Source organism: Cygnus atratus, chromosome 9 (assembly GCF_013377495.2).
Source record: "Cygnus atratus isolate AKBS03 ecotype Queensland, Australia chromosome 9, CAtr_DNAZoo_HiC_assembly, whole genome shotgun sequence".
Taxonomy (NCBI): Eukaryota; Metazoa; Chordata; class Aves; order Anseriformes; family Anatidae; genus Cygnus; species Cygnus atratus.
Window position 1 is genome coordinate 8,718,277 of NC_066370.1, and position 21,997 is coordinate 8,740,273.

The 21,997-nt window shown below is 43.3% G+C and overlaps 1 protein-coding gene across 2 annotated transcripts in view; it reads left to right on the plus strand.

The window, feature by feature from the left end:
- The first annotated feature begins 17,564 nt into the window (after positions 1-17,564).
- HS6ST1 (heparan sulfate 6-O-sulfotransferase 1) overlaps positions 17,565-21,997 on the plus strand; it is a 180,074-nt gene continuing 175,641 nt past the window's right edge. The window contains exon 1 of one of the 2 annotated variants that reach the window (XM_035544418.2): positions 17,565-18,333. In XM_035544418.2, the coding sequence (XP_035400311.1) occupies positions 17,816-18,333 (518 nt within the window). In that variant the 5' untranslated portion in view covers positions 17,565-17,815. The remainder of the gene's footprint in view (positions 18,334-21,997) is intronic. The other variant, XM_035544419.2, reaches the window with a different exon arrangement.

The window sequence follows — 21,997 nt, forward strand, 5'->3', positions numbered from 1 at the left end:
CCCACGTGCCTGGTGACAGGATGAGGGGGAATGGGCGAAAGTTGCGACAGGGGAGTTTTAGGTTGGATGTTAGGAAGTACTTCTTTACCGAAAGGGTTATTAAGCATTGGAACGGGCTGCCCAAGGAGGTGGTGGAGTCACCATCCCTGGAGGTCTTTAAAAGACGTTTAGATGTAGAGCTTAGCGATATGGTTTAGTGGAGTACTTAGTGTTAGGTCGGAGGTTGGACTCGGTGATCTTGAGGTCTCTTCCAACCTAGAAATCTGTGTCTGTGTCTGTGTCTAGTCACATTTTTGACACAATTTGTAATTGGTAAACTCATAAACCTAGACCAAATGGAAGTGATATTATACAGGGATTATTTATGGCTAATACTATGTATGTGTGTTTCTGGGGTAAACAGTCTTTCCTCTTACTTCCTTGTACAGTGGATACTAACTCTCTAGTATCAAAAGTATCTAGTATCCTTTCAGGGAAAGGAAATTTGCCCCTCTGAATTTGTCATCTTGGAGGGATTTAGCATATTAGACTCCTCTGGTATTCTCTTCATTTTTAAACCCTATTGGAAATACTTTTCTGCGGTGCTCGAAGTATGAGGAACGCTTAGGTTGAGTACAATCAATGACCTCTTCCTATATGAAAAGCAGAGCATTACATATGGGTTGCTGATTTAGGTTATTGACTTGCACACTACTAGTCAGCAGATTCATGATCTCTGGTAACAGTAAATAAACAGTAAACTGATATTTTTTCCCTGTGGCCCTTGCTTCTAGAAGTCACTTCAGCAGTACCTTGCTAAAGCATATTAGTTTTCACCTTCTGAGGCAGCTGTTGACCTGGAGTCTCATTCAAGAAGAGAAGGCCAATGAATTTAAGAAGTATTCTTTCAAAATTTTCACAGTAAGAAATAAGTTCTAAAAGGTTGCACTCTCATATCACAGTTCATTTAAATGAGCTGGCTCTCATATCAGAACAGCTGGCTACAGTAGCGTGGCACTCAGAAGAGCCTGTGAAATCCCCCTGAGAACCATGGAGTGAACAAGGAAGGAAAGGACTGCATAATCTCTTTATCAAGAGGGTATAATGGGACTAAATGGATGCAATTCAATAATGGAATAGTAGGAGAATATTGGGTATTTCAAACACTGTGTTAATACACTGTGTTAAGTCACAGCTAATTGGCATTTTATTGCCAAGTTTGCCAGTATCTCAAACTGCTGCCTCCTAAATTACATCAAGTGTGAAATGCAAGTCATATTCCATTCATCAAAACGCTGCTAAAAGTCCATCCTCAACCTGATTCTCTTCCAAAAGCATGCAAGAAATGACTGAGGCTGAAGTAAAGCAGTCAGGTGTCAGAAAGGAAGGAATGCAACCTAAAGTATGGAGTGCAGTAAATCAACAATACTCAACCAAGGAAGTAGGATTGAAATGTTAATGGGGAATTGAAACTGGAATAGAAAGAATCATTTACATATATAGCAAGTCTGTGCAGAGGGAACAGATGCAAATGTATGTTCATGGTAAAGTGCTATTTAATTAGAAAGGCTTAAGAAAATTGGTGGCATAGGGAAAAAATAGAAGTTTCCATTATTGGGAAGAGATTCACTACTCACTTCCAACAGAGTCTTGTCTCTTCAAAGCCAGGGAATATAGAAGAGCAGGAAGGAAATGAGTGTAAATGAATGTAGGCAACTGGTGACAAATTAGTTATGCAGATTTAAACAAGGGAACGTGGTGGCAATTTGAAACTTTTTCAAATCTTGGGTGCCTGTTCCTTCGACATCTCCTGTTGATCTCTTCAAGGTCAACAGAAAATCCTAAGTGCTCACAGGCTTGGAGTCCTGGGAAATGGAGTTCTTAAACTACTTGAGAGCAACAGACTACCATCTAGGCAGCAGAACCCTACCTTTGTGAAGGTAAGGGAGAGTTTGTGCCTATGGTACTGGACAGAGAGCACAAGGAAGAGGCTAGTGCTACAACCTACATGAAATGAGGAAGGCTTAAGGACCCAAGAATCCAATATTATGAGACCCTGTCACAATGACTTGTTGAGTGTCCAGCTTTCCCAAGAATACACTGTATTTTGGTACCATTGCATGCATTTACTTCTAATACCAGCAGGGCATATTTATTTGTATTCTGTGGCAGGAGAGTTTGTAATTCTAATGAAATATAAAACCCATTAAAAATAAGCAACATCTAAAAGCTTAATCTCAGTGACTTTTAGACCCAGTGTCTGGAATAAGATGAGCTGCTAAAAAAATGCTAAAAATATTCAGATAGAAAATCAAATGATTTATGTTCTCAACTTAATATATCAACAGGATGCACTGTTAAAGATTAGTAGTGATGCAAAACTCCAGATAGCAAAAGAGAACTCTCTGTTCTTTTAAGAGATAGAATTGAAGAGAGATTAGAACAAGATCAAAAGATGACAGGACTTTAAAGAATGCAGAATTAGTACTTATAAAAGAAAAATAATAAAAAATTAGCTTAGTAAAACTGTATGATTGCCGGGCTGCTTAACAGAAACATGTATTACTATTTTGGGGGGGTTTGTTCATACAGGTCTATTAATTTGGGATAGCTTCATTTTCTTATTCAGGATAGTACGATAATATTAAAAACTTAAAGGGGAAACAAGTTTGCTGCATCTCAATTAGATGCATGAAAACTAAATTTGCCTTCAAGAATGCTGAATCAAAGACTGTTTGAGTCCAATAGTTTAGATCTGTAAAGATCAGGGTAGTTCATAGTACTCTGATCTGTCTTGTTATATCCTAAATTTCTTGTGTTCAGTTGGGACAGATATAACTCTGTTTTCATTGGAACTAACTCTTCTCTTGAAGTGACCCCTGAGAATCTTTCATTATGTTTTTCTCAGTGAGTTCCAGTAGCTGCCACCTCAAAAGATTAGATATTCAAGTGCCTAAAGCTAAGGCACATCTATATGTCTGCATTTCCTGTGCATGAAGCTGCTATAGGACAGGAACCATAGGGTTTGTGCTTCATGTAGGACTATGGCAAAACAGCACAAAATCTGGGACTTGGGCAATTGTTCAGGCTAAATATTATTGGTACAGATCATGCCTTATAGCCCAAAGTTCATAAAATTTGTCCTGCATTAGTAAACTTAAGCATGACGTCCAGTGATTATCAGGCATACCACACTGCAAAGAAGGGAGTCATACAGGATATGGCTTTAGTTCAAATATTTCTCTGAATATGATACTTTCTGAAAAGTTTCTGGTCTGCTACTGTGATAATCATCCATTAGCCAAGGTCATAAGCTACTGATAACAGATTTCAGTTCTCATGAACAAATGTTTTTCTAAACCCATTTCAAAAAACAGGCTTCTTGATCACTTGCTAGTGGTTGCACGCTTCCATATCAGCCTGTTTAAGATGTTCCTATATGAACATTACATTTTTTTAAAGGTATATGTTGAAGTTTTCTGCTAAGAATTGTTAGCATGTAGATCTACAGTGAGGTCTTTTTACAGTTTAACTATGTGCCTCAGAAGTATCGAGAGGATGGCAATACATTGCAGAGCATCAGTATCCTTACCTTGGTCCCAGCAGAGTGGCACACATCAGGCACAAATTTTTCCTCTAATTTCAGCTAGTGTCCAGAACACTTCACAGTTTATCTAGAGTGGGAGCACAGTGTTCATTTTTCTTATTAACATTACCATCTCATTTCTCCAGCATGCCACAAAAGTTGTCTAATTTTTTTTTCTCTAGGGGAAAATGGCTGTATGTTTTAGACTTGTCTTTTGGAGCTATAACTCTTAAGGGGATAGCCTATATAGGGCGAGTTATGATAATTTCTTCTCTCAGCTGCCTATATTATGCTTTGCACAGAGGCTCCTATTCCACCCTGGTGCAGGAAAGCTTTGTTATTTGAAGAGCTCCCAAACAATTGCAAATGATTGATGACATATTAGGGAAGGCTAGAATCAGTGCCAGCTTACCATTTTGTGAGTGTCGTGGTTTTACTCAGGTGGGCAGCTGAGCTCCACCACAACCGTTCTCTTACTCCCCTTCCTCAAAGGCAAAGGAGAAGAAAATACGAAGAAAATGGCTCAAGGGTTGAGATAAGGACAGGAAGATCACTTAACAATTATCGTGACGGGCAAAACAGACTCAGCACAGGGAAAATAGTAAAATTTATTGCTTATTACTATCAAACTAGAGAAGTGAGAAACAAAGGACAGAAACCAAGAACACTTTCCCCGCCATCCACCCTTTTCCACCCCCTCCTCCTGAGCAGTGCAGGGGAATGGGGGAATGGGGGCTGTGGTCAGTCTATAGCGCTTCATCTCCGCCGCTCCTTCTCGGTCACTCTCTTTCCCCTGCTCCAACATGGGGTCGCTCCCATGTGATGCTGTCCTTCCTGAACTGATCTTGCATGGGCTTCCCACAGGCTCCTCAAGAACTGCTCCCACATGGCTCCGTACCACAGGGTCCATCCTTTAGGAGCAAACTGCTCCAACCTTGGTCCTCCACGGGCGGCAGCTCCCCCCAGACCCCCTGCTCCTGCATGGACCCCTCTCCACGGGCTGCAGCTCCAGCCCAGAATCTGCTCCAGCAGGGGTCCTCCACAGGCCGCAGCCTCCGTCAGTGCAGGTCCACCTGCTCCACCGTGGTCTCCTCCACGGGCTGTAGCGCGGAACCCTGCTCCACCGTCCATGGTACTCCATGGACTGCAGGGGGACAGCCTGCTCCACCAGGGGCCTCTCCACAGGCCGCAGGGGAACTTCTGTTCTGTGCCTGGAGCACCTCTCCCCCTCCTTCTTCACCTTCAGTTTCCTTCTGTTTCTCACTCCTCATTCTCCCAGCTGCTGTTGTCCGGCAGTTTTTTTTTTTTCTCCCTTCCTTAAATCTGCTCTCACAGAGGCGCAAACAACATCGCTTACTGGCTAAGCTCTGGGCAGTGGCAGGTCCCTTTGGAGCCAGCTGAGACTGGCCCTTACCTAACATGGGGCAGGTGCTGGATTCTTCTCAGAGAAGCCATCCCTGCAGCCTCCTGCTACCAAAACCTTGCCACGTAAACCCACTGCAGAGTTACTACAGTTCATCTCATACCTCTCAAAAATCTTGGGGAAAACAGAGAGGGGCAGCTGGGTATGGAAACCATAACAGTTATTCCTACAGTTCCTGTACAGTTAACGTCTGTACCTTGCACCAAACCCATTCCTAGAATGACAATTATTTGCAGAAAATTGTCCTGAGGGACCTTGGAGGAGAGATAATGAAAGAGGGTTCTTGCTTTTCCCATTTTGATCTTCCCCTCTGCAACATCTTTCAATTCAGCAGTGTGAGGGTGCCAGAAAAGAATACATTTTCCTTCTGTGGCTTCTGCCAGAAAAACAGTATTGCTGGGACAATATGTGTGTATGCTGCCCTCCAACTGCTGCTGGGCCAACCTGTGTCTGAGAACTAGTCTTCCACAGCTGTTTTCAGTACAATTGCTATAAAATCTGTGAACATTGCTGTCAAGCCAGAGAGGCTCATCTGCTCAGGCTACCAGTATGCCTACACGAATGCTACTAAAGGTGGGATTTTTATGATCTAACCAATATCGTCATCAAAGAGACCCCACTTCCACTCTAGATGGCTTCACTGTCAAATGTTTTGCTGATTCCATTTGCTGTTGTAATCCCAGCGCTGGAGCATCTGCACTTCTGGCTATTTTGTCCTGGAGCTGAGCTTCCTTGTGAGAGGTTGCGCTGGCAGAGGACACCAGGTACTGTCAGTCCAGGGCGTACAGCTGCTGACATGGCTGTGCTGCTGGAGTGCATCCACTTTGGCAGTTTATTTGCAACCGTGTTTCAACTGTGACCTTGCATGCTTCATGCAGACAATGGAAAGCCTCGATTGTACCAAGTTACTTCACATATTTTTTGCAGAGCTGCATAAAAGCTGTGGCAACAAAATACCTCACACTTTTCATTCTCTGCTTGTCAGGATTTGTTGTTTATCAAAATGAAAATGGTCTCCTGTCTACATACATTTACATTTCTCCTTTGGTTTCTAGCTTTTTTCATGCAGAATTCTTGACTCTCTCGAAATAAATTGCACACAGCTATTTGGAGGAATTCTTGCCAGTTCAGTAGCAACAAAACACTACATGGAGGCTTGACCTTATCAGCAGGCAATTGTTTGCTCCTTCAGGCTAAGAAGAGTAAAGTACTAACCACAACTTATTTCAGTTTCTATAAAACCAGCACAAAACCTTCTCCAAGATTTAAGTTACTTCTAGGAATGATGTGGAATTTTTCCAAGTATGTTTTTTGCTAGATTATCTGAAAAACAGTAATGAGGTACTCACAACCTCTTTTGGTTTCTGCTTCACTGAGAACATTCACATTCTTTTCATAGGTGTCAGCAGTAGTTATCAGAAAGATTCACGTATTCCTCCAAGGGATACCATGGAGAAGTGTACTTGTACTGCCTTGTTAAAGCTTTTGCTTCAATATACAACATTCTGGTTTTGTATCTTAGACGGTCTAAACACCTTGCTCCCCATATCCTCCTCCCTAAAGAGGAAGTCCACTGGTAACCAAACCAGCAGCAGGAGCAGAGGAAATTCTGATTTAAAGTGCTCCAGTGCGTTGCAATTACCCAGCTTGGCTTTTGCTTCTAAACAGCCCTATTTTTTTTCCTGTTGTTTTGCATTTCACAGAATCGTAGAATCGCAGAACGGTTTGGGTTGGAAGGGACCTCAATGACCACCTTGCTCCAGCCCCCTGCCCTGGGCAGGGCCCCCTCCCACCAGCCCAGGCTGCCCCCAGCCCCATCCAGCCTGGCACTGGGCACTGCCAGGGATGGGGCACCCACAGCTGCTCTGGGCAGCCTGGGCCAGGGCCTCACCACCCTCATAGTAAAGAATTTCAAACTTTAGTAATGCAAACATCTAGCCAAATGTCAGTCTCTCTTCTGAACTGATGCAATAGTTTAACACTGACACAAAGCCCCAAACTCTGGGCTATGCTTCTTAAAACAGAAGACGTGTTATTCATAAAGTGGTTCTCCCTAAAAATGGAGCACTTCTATAATCTCTTTGATTTCTGAAACAAGCTAACAGCATATTTATATACAGGTAGTAAATGAAACAGTAAGAATTTCAGAATAGTCCCCTGTCTGGACACAGGTCTAGAAGAATGGGGAGGGGGGGGGGAATGTTATACCAAAGCAAGCTACTCTGCATTTGCATTTGAAGCAAACTCATTATTCCAAAATATATCATTTTTATTACAGAAGAATATCCACACTGGAAACTGTTCTAATAAATTTCACTATACTGCCAAGCACCAACTAGAAAGAATAATACTTTTATTTTGAACAATATCCTGCCTACGAGAACTTGTTTTACTTAATGTCATTTCCATTGCAAGAATAGTATTAACAGTGCATTTCTGTTCAGAGGTTCTTATCTCAGTGCTCTCAGGAGTTGTCTTCCAGGAGGTTACCAAAGTGACAGATATGTGGAAAGCTTTAATTTTCTGGTTAGAAAGAGAAATCTTTCCCCTTCCATTCCTTAGCATAACTTTCCCTTAAGTTTAGTCTTGTTCCACAACAATCTCTTACATCCTGCTAGGACGTGCTTAAACACTGTCTCGTCCAGTTCCTTTGGAAAGCACAACTGTGCAAGTATCTGTTTCCATCAGTGTTAGAAATGATTTCTTGTCTCCCACTTCAGTAGCCTTTTCATGAAAATTCTCAGCAAATCTAGGAAGCTAAATTTGAAAAAGTAATTTTCCTTGAAAAGCATTCCATATTTTCATAAGTTCAGCTTTTCTGTTTTTAACTAAGGACTTTCCTATAACACTTCTATAAACAAGAAGAAAGTGTTTCCTTTCACTATGAATTAATACTCTTTCAATTAAGGAAGGCAACATTAGTTAGTTTTTCATCACAGAGTACAATACATGCACATCAGCTTCACCTGTGAAAAGGGCAATGACATACCACGTGTTACAGCAGCGTGCAGAGGCCCATGTCATCAGCACAGGCCCATTGCACTGTCTCTAACAAAGCCTCGAACAAGGCAGTCTCTGTTACAAAAGTTTTAATCCTCACTGCAGTTCAAGGAAGTAAGGAAGTAGATTGATGATAAACAAAATTTTACCAACTTGGAAAAAGAAGATACTTAAAACGGCTAATTAAAAGAAAAGGCCCTAGTAACATTAAAACTCTTTTTAACAGTTGAACAATAAAAGTGAGAGGTTAAAATATGATAAATTAACTGAAAGTTACTATCCATATATTCTGTTTCTTTTATTTTCTCTGTTACGTGTTTTACAGCATGTTGGTGTACTTTAAAACATGCAGAAATTGGCAGGACTTGTCTTGCTTAGGTTCCATTTTACTGTCAGTGACAAAGAAGTCTTGGAATTTCTCCTGTTTCCATCCAGTATCATCCAGTGGCTGAAAAGTGGTACAATAAAAAGAAGGCAGCACTGCCTCCTCTCAGTGAGCAATGTGGCATTCTCTCCTGCAATTCTGGTTGTGAACAGCTGGTGATTGTAAGATTTCTTTCTCTTAACAAAGGAGAATGAGGCAGGAAACTTTTCATTACAGCACATTTTAAATAGAAGTACGTAACTGGATTTGTAGTGACAGAGGGAGGAATCAGATAACTGAAACTATCAGTGTCTAGGAATCAAATCTGGAACAAAATCCAGCACAAGTTCAGTGTAACTCTGTTAGCTTGTTTGTTTGTTTGTTTGTTTTGTTTGTTTTTGTATGTTTGTTTGTTTGTTTGTTTTCTTTTTAACCACAGACAACTTTATGCTTACCTGCCTTGTGAGACTCAGTGAAAGAGTAGTTGGGGCTTCTGCGTTTCCTTTAAAATCAAGTAATACATTTTAATGGTGTTTCTGCTATGTATACACTAGTAGGCTCAAATTTATTTTACTTTTCCTCTTGTTTGTATGAGTCTTTCATCCCAACCAACTGTAATACCAGTGTACTGCATTTATAGATATTATGCTTATTTCAAGGGCTTTTTATTTATATAAAAATTGGAGAGGCGGAAAACTCCTTGCCACCAGCTACCACTGATGCTCAGTGTAGAAATCAAAAATAAATAAATAAATAAATAAATAAAATAAAATGACTGATATACTACAGATAATGTTTTAAGTAGATCGAGCTTGAAATACATAAGCCCTCACTCCAGAGGCTGTGCTGGTTCTACAGTTATTTCCCCTTTGTGCCTCTATCAGGATGCTGATCTACTACTGCTGATCCACTCTGGAGTCACTGTTTTGTCTGATGCAACTTAAAGTTCCATTACCAGTACAGTGTGGGCCAGATCACTGGTCTTCTCCCTCTGGTAAGTTGCGGGGGCCAAAGTTCAGAAAGGGATGATGTACTGCCTAGGAGTGAGCAGCCCAGAAAAGTGAGCTTGAAAGGCAGTGCAGGAAAGCAGCCCCACACTACAGCCCTGCAATGTGACATTGGACCCACAGTTTTCATTTTAACCAAGAACTTGTCTGCCAGGTGGCATTTTAGCCTTTTCTTCCCATTTTCTTGTTGCTGTGGCCTAAAAACATTTAAATCTCCAGGGCTCCTTTTGTGTTAGCTTTTCTTTCTCTTTAATTATAAATTACGAGGATTTAATTTTGATCTTGCAGTCCTCTTGAATTTTCCCCATCATCTCAAGTCTTGACCTGGTATCTATTATGCAGACTCTTTCAGTAAGATGCTAAAAATCGCAGCTGCGGTGAGAAGCCCAGCTACAGGAAATCCCCAGGGGTCACAGTGCCAGCGCTCTGCCAGCACCCGGACCACTGCCGGAGCGTGCTGGCATCCGTGTGCATGGCCAGCAGTGGTGCAGGGAGGCTGCTCCTGTTCATCTCTTGGTTCTCAGCCACACAGCTCCTGCTGCACAGAGGCAGCTGTTGTGCAACTTCTTCCCATTTCTTTTCCCGCTGAGATAATTTTGTGTTGGTGCTCTGAATGAAGATTTTTAAAATGAAAATTTCATTTTCAAAATGAAGATTTTTATTTTTTTATTATTTCTGCACATTTTTTTTCCACAATAAGAGATTTTTGAGCCAGCAGCTTTTATTTGTTCAGAAAGTATTCAGACTTTTTTTTTTTGCCAAGTCTACAACTCTACAACTCTTTGCTATGTTGTGTAGGGGAAGCATAATTGAAAGAGCTAATTCTGTGGACACAAGGCAGAGGCTGTGATTATCCACAACTTGTCCTTGCCAATTTCTTTCTTTCTTTTTCTTTCTTTCTTTCTTTCTTTCTTTCTTTCTCTCTCTCTCTCTTTCTTTTTCTCTCTCTTTTTCTTTCTTTCTTTCTTTCTCTCTCTCTTTCTCTTTCTTTCTTTCTTTCTCTCTCTCTTTTTCTTTCTCTCTCTCTCTTTCTTTCTTTCTCTCTCTCTCTTTCTCTTTCTTTCTTTCTCTCTCTCTCTCTCTTTCTTTCTTTCTTTCTTTCTTTTTCTTTTAATCCATTAAGCAGTATACTTCAAATTCCTTGTACCCTTCAGGATGTTGACTTCATCTAAAAGCCTTCAAAGAGCTGAATTGTACACATTTCCAGTTTAACTACATATATGTAAGCATACGATTGCTACAGAGCCAGCTTATTGTATAGCTTTCAGTTTACTTACTTCAATACATAGCTTCTTTACCTGAGGCTTACAGGGGAAAGTGGTTAGTTACTTTTGTGCGTCTCTCTCAGTTCTAATGAACTTTAGCATCCCGTCTTTGTCTGTTCACCAATAATGTTACAACATCAGCAAGGAAGAACAAATTCCTGTTCTAATTGGTTATTTCCCTGGAGGATCATACAGAGAGATCAAGTCAAAATCCCATAAGCACATTTGTTTTAGAATTGCAATTTCCAGACTGAGTTGTAAGTTTTTTGATCAAGATCAAGGAACTGATGGGATAAAATATTAAGAAACAGTGTATGTGTTCACAGGCCGCTTATATGTGTATGTAAATCCCAGTGTCAGAGACAAGTCTATTCCTAATACGTGGCAGCTTTTACTGAAAAGAAGGAAAAAAAATATTTCCAATAATGTTTAGATTAATAGTTCTGCCACACAGAAAAAAAAATAAAAATAAATTTTTATTTACAAGCATGCCAGTAAGCTTGGCCAAGAGCCGATCTTAAGCTTCAGTTCACTGCAGAAGGCTCTTAAGCCGTTCATACGGAACTGATTCCAGCAGCATTTTCTGACTGTCTAGACGCCTGTTCTGTCTATAGTTAGTCAACATGCAGAAATTTTGCTGGGTGCACTGACTTCCTTCCACGATGAGAGACCACCTTCTTAGTCTTTCTAGATACGTGAGATTAATATCCATACCAGAAATCAAAAGTTTGTGTCCCATTTGTGCTTTGAGGGCTTTACAGTGCAAGGCTGAAATGGTTATACTTTCTCTCTGCTAACAGGCATGTCACAGTGGACAGCTGCTGTATTAGAGAGAGTCTGGGGGAAGTCAAATCTTGCAGAAATCAACCTCCCCTTACATTTATTTAATCCCCATATACAAATGGGTAATAATGCTAACAATATGCCACCAACAAATAAGCTTATCCTTTCCATCAGTCCCAGACCTCATCATCTTGCAGCTGTTGTGATGCAAGTAGGAAAAAAAGAGTTTGAATAAGGAGCAGCTGACATCTTGTGCCTTCTTTATGGGTCAACAAACTCCTCCATTCGATGGATTAATACCCCAGAAACTATATACGCTTCAGCTGCAGTCCCAATACCCTTTCTTAAACTTGTAGACATTCCTGTATTTTGAGAGCTCAGCTAACATCTTTCCAGTGTTTCAAGGTCCTGACAGACATTTGGGTTTGCCATCTGCAGTTACTGTACAGCAGCATGTACGTACTGCTTTGATAAGTTGAACTTTTGCTTATGTCTGTCCACAGGTCTCGAAGCAGTGAGCTATAAATGGAGGCTCATGGGGTGGATCTACTTTGACCGTCTTCATTTTGCAAAAAGACAATCATTAAGTAACTAGTTCTGTCCCACCAGTCATATGCTGACCTCCTGCTAAGACACAAATGTTGAGATCCACAGCATCCACATGAGACGAGGGAGTGTGATGATATTATAACCACATGGTCTGTGAAGGTAGTTCTAAAATGCAGATTTGATCTCTGTAACTGCTGAAGTTAGACTTCCCTGCATTTAGGTTAGCCGCTAGTGGCTTCAGTATTCAAATTTCTGCCAATGTTTCTTACTGTCTTTGGTCTCTTGCAAGGAGACCTTTCCAGTGGCCCTAGAGAAGTAGTGCAAGAGCCTGAAATCAGAACGAGAGTTGCCTGGTCTGGTAGATTTTGGCATCATTCAATACCTGCATCCCTGACTGAAACAGAACTGTGTTGCACTCCAGGAGCAGCGATCACTGGCTGTAAGAGCTCATTGGTGTTGTGGCTAACCTGTGGCGTTAGCACCCAAGTTATACATTCTTTTCACGAGTGCTTCCAATATGTTATGGGTTTATGACTAGGAATGCAAACATCGCAGGAAAATGGTGTGTGAGTGCTGCCACTCTGTGCAAATGTGTATGGCTGGGAACAGCTTCTGATGCTGCTAACAGCAGTGGATGAGGAAAATAAGTTTACGAACCCCTTTTCTACACTTTATGAAACCCTGTTCTACACTTTGCCATAGGTCTGAATATTGGTATTACAGGCCAACTGCTAAATCCTGTGATTCGTGACTCCTCACCATTCACTTGGTTTGTGTTACATGCATATCCCCAAAGCAAATGAGAGAATGGGATGCCCACTTTTTCTAATCAGCCAAAGGAGCAGGGGAAAAATAATCCAGATTGGAATGAACAAGATAAATGGTTTGCTTTAACCTACTTGGAGGAACAGGGAGCTTTTCCTTAGGAAACAAAATAAATATACTCTTTTTTTTTCTTTTTTTTTTTTTTTATAATATTGAGTAGTAGAACTTTTTTAGGTGCTTTTACTGAGGTATTTTTTAGGATTTGCAGGTGTTTAAGAGGATTATTTCTGCTTTGGTTAGCTGTGTTATACTAGCTTACAGTAAACTAGAGGAACTTCAGTGTCAAGAAGCCTTTAGACACCCTCTGCCTAATAAAGCTAATATTTATTTATTAGGCTCTGAGACAAGTACTTCATTGAGGTTTTGGTGGCAGAAGCGGTATGTGGTTTACACATTTCCTACTGCCGTTTTCTCATGGGTGGTTTTGTGTAATAAGCTGTCCGTTCTCACTATATCTGAGTTTGTCTTCACTTCATTATTAATTCAGATGTTGCTCTTCATCTGATTTCTAACTGCAAATACATAAACCTCAAGCTCAGGTATGTATTAGTAATTTACACCACAGCAGACCTGTCCCATCATACAGGTCTAAGTGCTAAGCATAGATACGGCTTGTTCTCACTGCTAGTAACAGTGTGGATGCAGGTCTAAGCTGTCTGAAGGCTTAGTCCCTGCATTCTGCAATCACTTGGAAAGAGCAGGAAGGGACAGGCTGCCGTGCTGGGACCCAGAGCGAGGCCCTCAGGAGTCCCAGGTGAATACACGGTACTGCACCTTGCTGTAAGCCAGTATGGCTTTGCATTGGCTCTCCTTACTCCAAGTCAAACCAAAACTACTACTTACAGCTTCTTTGCAGGGAAAGCATAGCCTCTGTGGGATATAAAGCAAAATATTACATTAGATCTTAAGCTAAAAATTCAGGCATCCAGTGGACAGCAGCAAGCAATAAAACACTTTTCAACTGCGCTTGCAAAACTTGTGTATATTTTGTGTTGTTATCTGTAAGAAGATCTCTAATCTTTGTATCTCACTCCTAGCAGAGTCTTACCATGAATAAATCATGAGTGGTGGCTTAGCTGTCTAGGTTGCTTTTGACTAGGAAAATGGTTGAATATAGATCAAATTTAGGTGACATAACTAGCATAAGTCTGACTTCAGTTTGACTTCTTCTGAAGTGTAAATTGAAAGTTAATGCCTCCACAGATGTGGACTATTGTGAGGAAATGTACAAAAACAATAGACCTTTCAAATGTACCTGGAGGGAGTCAGTAATGTGAAAATCACTGAGAATCAATGGAGTTTATAGTCCTGTATCAGCTGGACTCCTCTGAAAAAGCCAAACACAGTCTTTGAATTTGCTTGTATTAGGAGAAATTCTGCTCTTTCTGACAGATCTGGAGTGGAAATTTGCTAGATATCTCAGTTTTACATTAGCATAAATGAGCAATTTGAGACATTAATAAAACTGTTCTGTCTAGCGTTAAGCACAGAATAAAGGAAGCCATGCTGAAAAACAAAGTAAAACACATGGAGTCCATGCTGAGGTTTAATCACCGAGCACCTAAGATGTGATTTACTTTTCCAACCACTCCAAAGTGCTAGCTTGCATCAGTTCAGATTGCAATGGAACATGACCTTCAGTTGTTGATGCCAGGGTTACCTCAGGTTTTTGCATGACTTTTAAACAGATGGCTGAACTGCTTGCGAGTGTTAAATGTGTGTCTAATGTAACCTTTGTGCTGGACATGAAGGTGACGTAAAATGTTACGAATTCTGAGATGGAGTATCACTATCTGAGGCTTGCTTGAGGAACAAGGGACTTTTGGCAGGCTGCAGTAAAAGAGTTTCCATGTGACTTAACAGGGGCTGTACAAACAGGGAAGAGACACAGTGGATCCCAGCGTACAGTTGAATGACTGAAAGTTAAGCCATTAAACAGATGGGGGCAGGATTTATGACAGGAATGGACTGCAAAACTTATTTGTCCAACCTACAGTGCAAAGGATCAGACAGACACCAAAAGGTCGAAGAACCTTTTTCAGTGGGCAAAGGGGGGATTTCTGTTTGCATTTGCCTAGAAGCATGCAGAGAGTTGAAATCTGAAATGTGTCTCCCCTGCTCACGGGTTAGAGATAACAATACAAACTTTTTTTTTCCCATCCAAAACACTTTCATTCTACATAAACATTTCGTTTTTAGGTGTCTCAGTGATAGCAGATTGTCACTCTCACTGCCTCACAGGAAACAGAGGTCTGCTCCTGGAGCTAGTCAGACTTACTGTGATGAATCCCAGATGAGACACAGGAAAGCCTGGTGAGGTCTGGCCTACGAGAGCAAGATTGATCTTGTGATGAGCAGTAATGGCTAAACGCATGGTCTAGTTAAATTCAGAGAATAAGCAGGCAGAGGTGACAACATGATTTTACTATTATTATTATTTTTGATTTCCCATCTCTTTCCCCTGTTGTTTGCAGTGGAAGGGCCAGAGAAAGAGTAAATCTTGCTATTTTAACTCTGCTCAGATCTTCTCAGGTTTAAGAAACATTCTGGTCTAAACTAGTACTGAGGCAGCAATTGATGTATAATTCCCTGTGCAGCAAAGAACTACTCTGTCACTGTTTTCAGTGGAATTTTACCTTAAGTAAAAACAGGGATTGATTTAAGTATTTGCTGAAGTGATCACCTTAGGCAAGTCATACCTGTAAGCAGCTTTGAAATACCAGCATTTCTACCACGTAGAATTAGCAAGGAAGGATTCCACAGCATTTCGGTAAAAACGGAAGTGTTGGTCCCAGAGCTTTGGTTTAGCAGCATCTCCTAGGCAGGATGCCTTGTACTTTTTGTGCGTGGGCGCATATCAGAAAGACACATGCCTTCCCACCACTTCCACTATGTTGGCTGTTTCACACTGCTAGATGGAAGGTGCTGCAGCAAAGAAATCTGTATCTCCATATTTTCCTTTGTGGTACATTTATCTTTCATAGCCCATATTGGACATTTGTAAGTATTTGTATGTTTACAACCATAGGCAAACACATTGCAATACTAAAATCTGGACTGCTTTTTTATACTGTGGTGTATAGCCCAAGTATATACAAATCTCACATATATATATATGCCTATATTTCCCAAATCAAAATACAAATTTCAAACCTTTAAACTGAGTTTATACTATACTGCTGGATGTTGCTGAACTTTGTGTATAAGAATGACATCATTGTTTCTGGAGTTAGTAGCCTACATGAAAAGAGGCGAATCAGAAGCAGACTTTTAAGAGGAAAATATCAAACAAAAAAATGGTATGAACACAATATATGATGCTTTTGGGTGCTATAAACATTTTATCGTTATTTGTTTGGGAAGAACTGCATAACTCACTGGGGCTCCACAACTCGTGAGTAATGCAGCCATCTCAAAATCTAGCAGATTTATCAGTCATGGTGTTCAAATGAAAATCTGGGATCTCATTTCCTCCTAAGCCCTTATAAATTTGACACAGTACTTGACAATGGCTCATCTACACACATGCTGTCTTACACTCATTACAAAACACAACTTGAATTAAAAAGTGTTATCTGGTGAGATTTTTTTAAGGGTGGGTGCTAAAAATCGAGGCAGAACTTCTGTTTTAAAGAGTATTGGAAACAACTGTCACCAATAGAAGCAATTACAGGAGATGCAGTATTTTAGCTAGAGATTTTGCTAGAAGTTAACATTTGCCCCTATTATTAATTCTGCACAGACTCATGCCTAGATGAAGCACCAGTGTGACTGTTATTACACTGAGCCTCACCGCTGTGCTCTTTGACGTGGGGCCTTGTGTCATCCTCCCATCACAGGCAGCAGCGAGGAGATTTTCTGGGGCTGCCTGGAAGCTGCCCCTCAATGCCCAGCAAACAGACCAGCCACGGCACTGCTCTGCAGCTTCCCGAGGGCTCCGCTTCAGCACGGTCATCGAGCTGTGAGCAGAACACTTGGCCTCTGTAGGTCCTTGTTGTGCTGTTCCTCGCAAAAGCATCTCAGCTGCTAACTACCACCTCACGCAGGACATTGCTGCAAGCAAGGTATGTACCTGGCAGCTGCCGGGTAGCGTTTTACTTAATTTGTGGGGCTACTGCATTGCAAGTGAGTCCTGTGGCAGCGTCACTGTTAGGTGCAGGGCTGCCTGGCAGGTCAGCCTGAAGCATCACGCTGGGAAAGTTTTCCGCAAAAACCGCCTCAGCACAGCCCCCCCCCGTTACTGCTGCCAAATTCCGTCTCTGACGGCACGCACATGCTTCTTCCCGGCCACAAACACCGCAGCCCTCCCGGTGCTCGTGCTCTCCCGGGCGCCTCCAGTTGCGACGTTACAACCAGGGGCTCGCGGCGTCTCCCCGGGGCCCCGCACCCTCACGGCGCCGCCGCCCCCCCCCAGCGCCCTCCGGGCCGGCCCGCGGGCACCCGGCGGGGCCGGGAGGGGAGCGGAGGCCGGGCGGGCGCGGGCGGAGCCCCGGGCGGCGGCGGGCGCTGTGCATGCCGGGCGCGGGCAGGAAGCGCTCGCTGCCGGCCGAGCCGGGCCGAGCCGAGCCGGGCCGGGCCGGGCCGGGCCCCTGCGCAGCCGGCGGCGGGGGCGGGCTCGGGCGGGCTCTGCCGCGCCGGTGCCGCCGGGTCCGGGGCACAGCGGAGGCCGCGGCGGGATGGGGCTGGCTTCCTGAGGCGGGGGGAGGCGGGGGGCGGGAGGGGGCTGGTTCTGCGCTCCGGTCCCTCTCCGCCCCCTCCCGCCCCTCCGCCCAAGTTAGCCGCTCTGCCGCGGCCCCTCCGCAGCGGCTGGCTGCGGGCTGCCCCTGCCCCGCTCCCGGGGCGGGCGGGGACGGCGAGGAGCCGAGCCGAGGAGAGGCAGGGAGCGGCCCGCCGCCCCCGGGGAGGCTCCGCTCCGCGCCGCTCCGCTTCGGGGAGCAGGGGGGAGGCGGCTGGCACAGGCGCCCGGCTCCGCCGCCCGCCCCCCGGCACCGCCGCCGTCTGCTCAGCGCCGGCAGCCCCGGGAGATGGTGACACATGAAGCGTGCGGGGAGGACCATGGTTGAGAGGACCAGCAAGTTCTTGCTGATCGTGGCCGTCTCGGTGTGCTTCATGCTCATCCTGTACCAGTACGTGGGGCCGGGGCTGAGCCTGGGTTCCCCCAGCGGCCGCTCCTACTCGGAGGAGCCGGACCTCTTCCCCACGCCGGACCCGCACTACGTGAAGAAGTACTACTTCCCCGTGCGGGAGCTGGAGCGGGAGCTCGCCTTCGACATGAAGGGCGAGGACGTGATCGTCTTCCTGCACATCCAGAAGACGGGCGGCACCACCTTCGGCCGCCACCTGGTGCAGAACGTGCGCCTGGAGGTGCCCTGCGACTGCCGGCCCGGCCAGAAGAAGTGCACCTGCTACCGCCCCAACCGCCGGGAGACCTGGCTCTTCTCCCGCTTCTCCACGGGCTGGAGCTGCGGGCTGCACGCCGACTGGACCGAGCTCACCAACTGCGTGCCCGGCGTGCTGGACCGCCGCGAGAGCGCCGCCGCCAAGACGCCCAGGTACCGGGCCCCGCCGCGCCGCGCCCCCGGAGCCGTCCCCCGGCCGCTTCACCTGCCCTGCCCTCCCCTAGGCTGTGCCCTGCACCTTCCCTCCGCCGTCCCTCCCACTCAGACCGGGCGCTCTGCCCTCAGCCCGTGCCCTGCGCTGGGTCCCCACGGGCCCCCTGGCAAACATACGTCTTGGTGCCACTTACACTCTTTTCTAAACACTTGGTTTTCATCTCAGGCTTCACTCGCCACCTTTTAGCACCCATTACGCCACACCCTTGCCTTTGTAATCTCCTTTGCCCTGACCCGTGCGCCCCTTTCCTCCACCTGAAACTGCTCTGGTGCAGCTGAGGTGCACACCAGTCTCCCAGTCCCCACGCATACACACAGGCACGCACCTAATCTGCCTGATGGGTTGTTGCGTGTCACAGAAACGTCCCTTAAACACCCTTTCCTATGTTCCTCCCTGTTAATTTTGATGAGAGACCTGCTGTAGGGAAAGAAGATACTTGTAACTGTTCCCGGTGTCCCCTCATCTGTGCAGCGGGCAAGTGGGAGAGCTGTCCTAAAGCACCCATCAGTGCCTCCCTGTTGGACACGCAGTGTATTCCTGCCCTCTTATCCTATTATGTCTCTACCTTGGTCTCCTCATACATGATGAGCTTCAGAGGAATTTTCTGTTTGAACTACGCTGATAAAGACAGCGGCTTATATTAAAATCTCCAAAGATTATGTTCTTGTAACTCAGTGTACCTTTGTGTCTTTCATTGCAGGAGGTTTTAATTTGCTTTTCTGTTGCTGTTTTTAAATTGATTGCTTTCTTAACATCACACACACCTTCCTTAACTTGTCTGTGTTCTTATCATGGCACTTTGTATCCAGTTTACCTTGAAGTTCCATTCTTAAATGCATCTAAAATCTTATCCTAACGTTTGCTTATGCCATATGCTTTATTTATACGTGTGTTGTTAGTACCATACGTAATCCCTTTACTGAAAAGTGACCTTTAAGAAAGTTATGATGCTAAAACGCACTGTGTTTTCTCTGCATTATTGAAGCTATTTTTAATCATTTTTCTTTCATTGGAGCTGTGTGCAATTGCTGGGGTCTTTATTGTCTCTGTCATGATTGCTGCTGCTTTCAACCCGTTTTGGTGTTAGTCATCCAAGTACTATACTCAGACTGCTGTCAAGCCACCTGACCCAGGAGCAGCAAACTGAAGCATATATCTAAAGGGCTGAGTCTAATTTAGACTTTGTTTTGGTCTCTTATTTTATTAACAAAGTGCTTGAAAACACTTCTATGGAAAATACCGTGAGCCTGTCTGATTGCTGTTGAGCTTTTACTGGTGTTCTGAGGAAAAATGCTCAAAGTTCAAATCTCGTAAAAAAGAAATATCCATTTTGTGAACCTTGGCACTTAGCTAGCAAACCATTAACCTTTTATAAAGACCTGTATAGTGTTATAGTCTCAAAGCCTTGTGTGCTTCCCTTCGTAACTTTGTACTCAAACCTGCTCTGTGTTCAGTATTTAACTGTGTCATCCTGTTTAGCAGTTGTGGTGTCCTTTTTCTTTCTTTTTTTTTTTTTTGCATAGGTACCTGAGAAGAGGGCACTTCAGGTTGTGAAGTAACAATTTAAATTCCTTACTGCAACTCTGGGAAGTTGAAAACCAGAAGCAAATGCTTGTAAATAAGATTTTCGTTGCCATTTGTTTTTGGAACGTCAGGAACTGTAGGCTTCATAACTGTCTTATTTCTGGATATGCAGGAAATACAGTGATTCCTGTCCCATTCCCTTATGTCTCTACATATCCAGAAATAGCTCTGCTTAATGTGGTCTCTTTACTTCCCTTTAATCTATATTAGGACTTCATTTTCAGCAGTATAACAGCTATGATGTGGAAGTTTTAGATAATCTAAGGTTATCACCTTGGTCTGTTAAACAAAAAAAGCCACATTTTACTGTTTACTGTATACTGGGGTTGGTTTTGGTGCAATGAATGAACAGCTGCTAGCTAGCTGTTTTAATAATAGTGTTCTTAGGATACTGCAGTCCGGTTCAGTGACCACCTTCTCCAAAAATTTTAATTTCTAAAAAAAAAAATTGAGACTGAGACAGGCAGTGCTTGCGTAAAATAGTCTGATGGATTTTCTTTGTCAGAAAACACGTAGTCTTGTATTATGTCCCTTAAACTAAGAGCAGTGCAACTTTATTTATTCATTGTGAACACTGTCTTCTGGTGAAACAGGACTTTTTTAATTTAAGGCAAATGTTAGAGAGGCTACTGTTTTATAATGGAAATGAGATATGAAAATCTCCCCCCCCCCCCCCCCCCCCCCCCCCCCCCAAAAAAAAAAAAAAAAAGAGCAGCAAACAACTGTTCTGTCAGGGTTTACACAGATGCTAATGTTACTCTGCTTTTTGGAATATGGGCTTCAAATTCACCTTTTAAATCTGATGCACTGGCATCTGCATTTGCTGCTTAATGCTAAGTTTAAACCTTTGTTCTTTCAACTATATGTTTATCCCCCAAAACAAAACAGCTGACTTGTGACTGCAAATAAATCTGCCTTCTTGTGAGTGTTGGAAAGCATGAAGGTCATTCAGTGTTGCCCACATGTACAAATCATGAGCTTAAAGCTGTTAACTTTGTAAGGAATGCGGTTTTATCACTGCACAGTGCCCTATTGCACTACATTCCATAACCTGTGCATGGTACATAAATTTACAATGCAATTGCTCTTTTTATTGTTCTGCTGCTCTGTGTTAGACTTAATGATTAGGAGCCCTAGATTGCCAAAGACTGCATTTTTTTTTTTTCTTTCTTTTGCATTAATAGAGTAAACAGCCGGGGATGGGTGTTTTAGCTCTAACGGGTCAGCACACTTTAAAAAAATATATTACTGTGTCATTTCCCCAGCACCACCAGTGCCTTTTCCTGTTTTGTATTCAAAAGACTTCTAGACAAGCTCTTCTTGAAGCAAATGTTATGTTTTATGCACAGCCAGTAAAAGAAAGAGATTGATTTGTTTGGTGGCTGTAAAACTTGGGACTCCAAGGAACTCTGAAGCTAGCTATGTGTATCAGTGAATTTGGCGGCAGTTCTCTTCATGGTTTTAGTTAAGGGCAAATTCCAAGATTTTGGGAATGGAGGCCTATTCATTCCTTGTACTGCTAGGCCTAAATAACTGCTGGAGAAGACTCTTTTAAAAAAAAAAAAAAAACAAAAAACATATATACTAAGATACGTACTTTGACTCATCACAGTGATATTTCAGAAAGCAGAGACTAAGCATTTTCTTTGAACTGCTCCCTTAAATTTGTCTCAACACGGGCACCTTAAAATTGCAAGAGATACAATCTCTTCAGTTGATTCTGAAAAAAAGCCAAACTTTTCTGTCAGCTCAGTTCTTTAATTTGACTTCCAGAGCTAGCGAAATCTGTGAAGTGATCCATTGCTAACTTGTCCATCTCTTCTGTTAAAGGACTGAATAAAAGCCCCTAGAACTGTTGGAAAGGTTCCTTAGCCCCTGGAGGAAATGTGATTCAGCACCCATTTGGCTGCATCCTTCTTTGTGCTCCTAGCACAAGAGCAGAGCTTGGTGGTCTGAAGTTGTCCTTGTAGGACACTTCATGCATGAGCTTGACTCTAATGTAACTGTGCTGTAGGAACA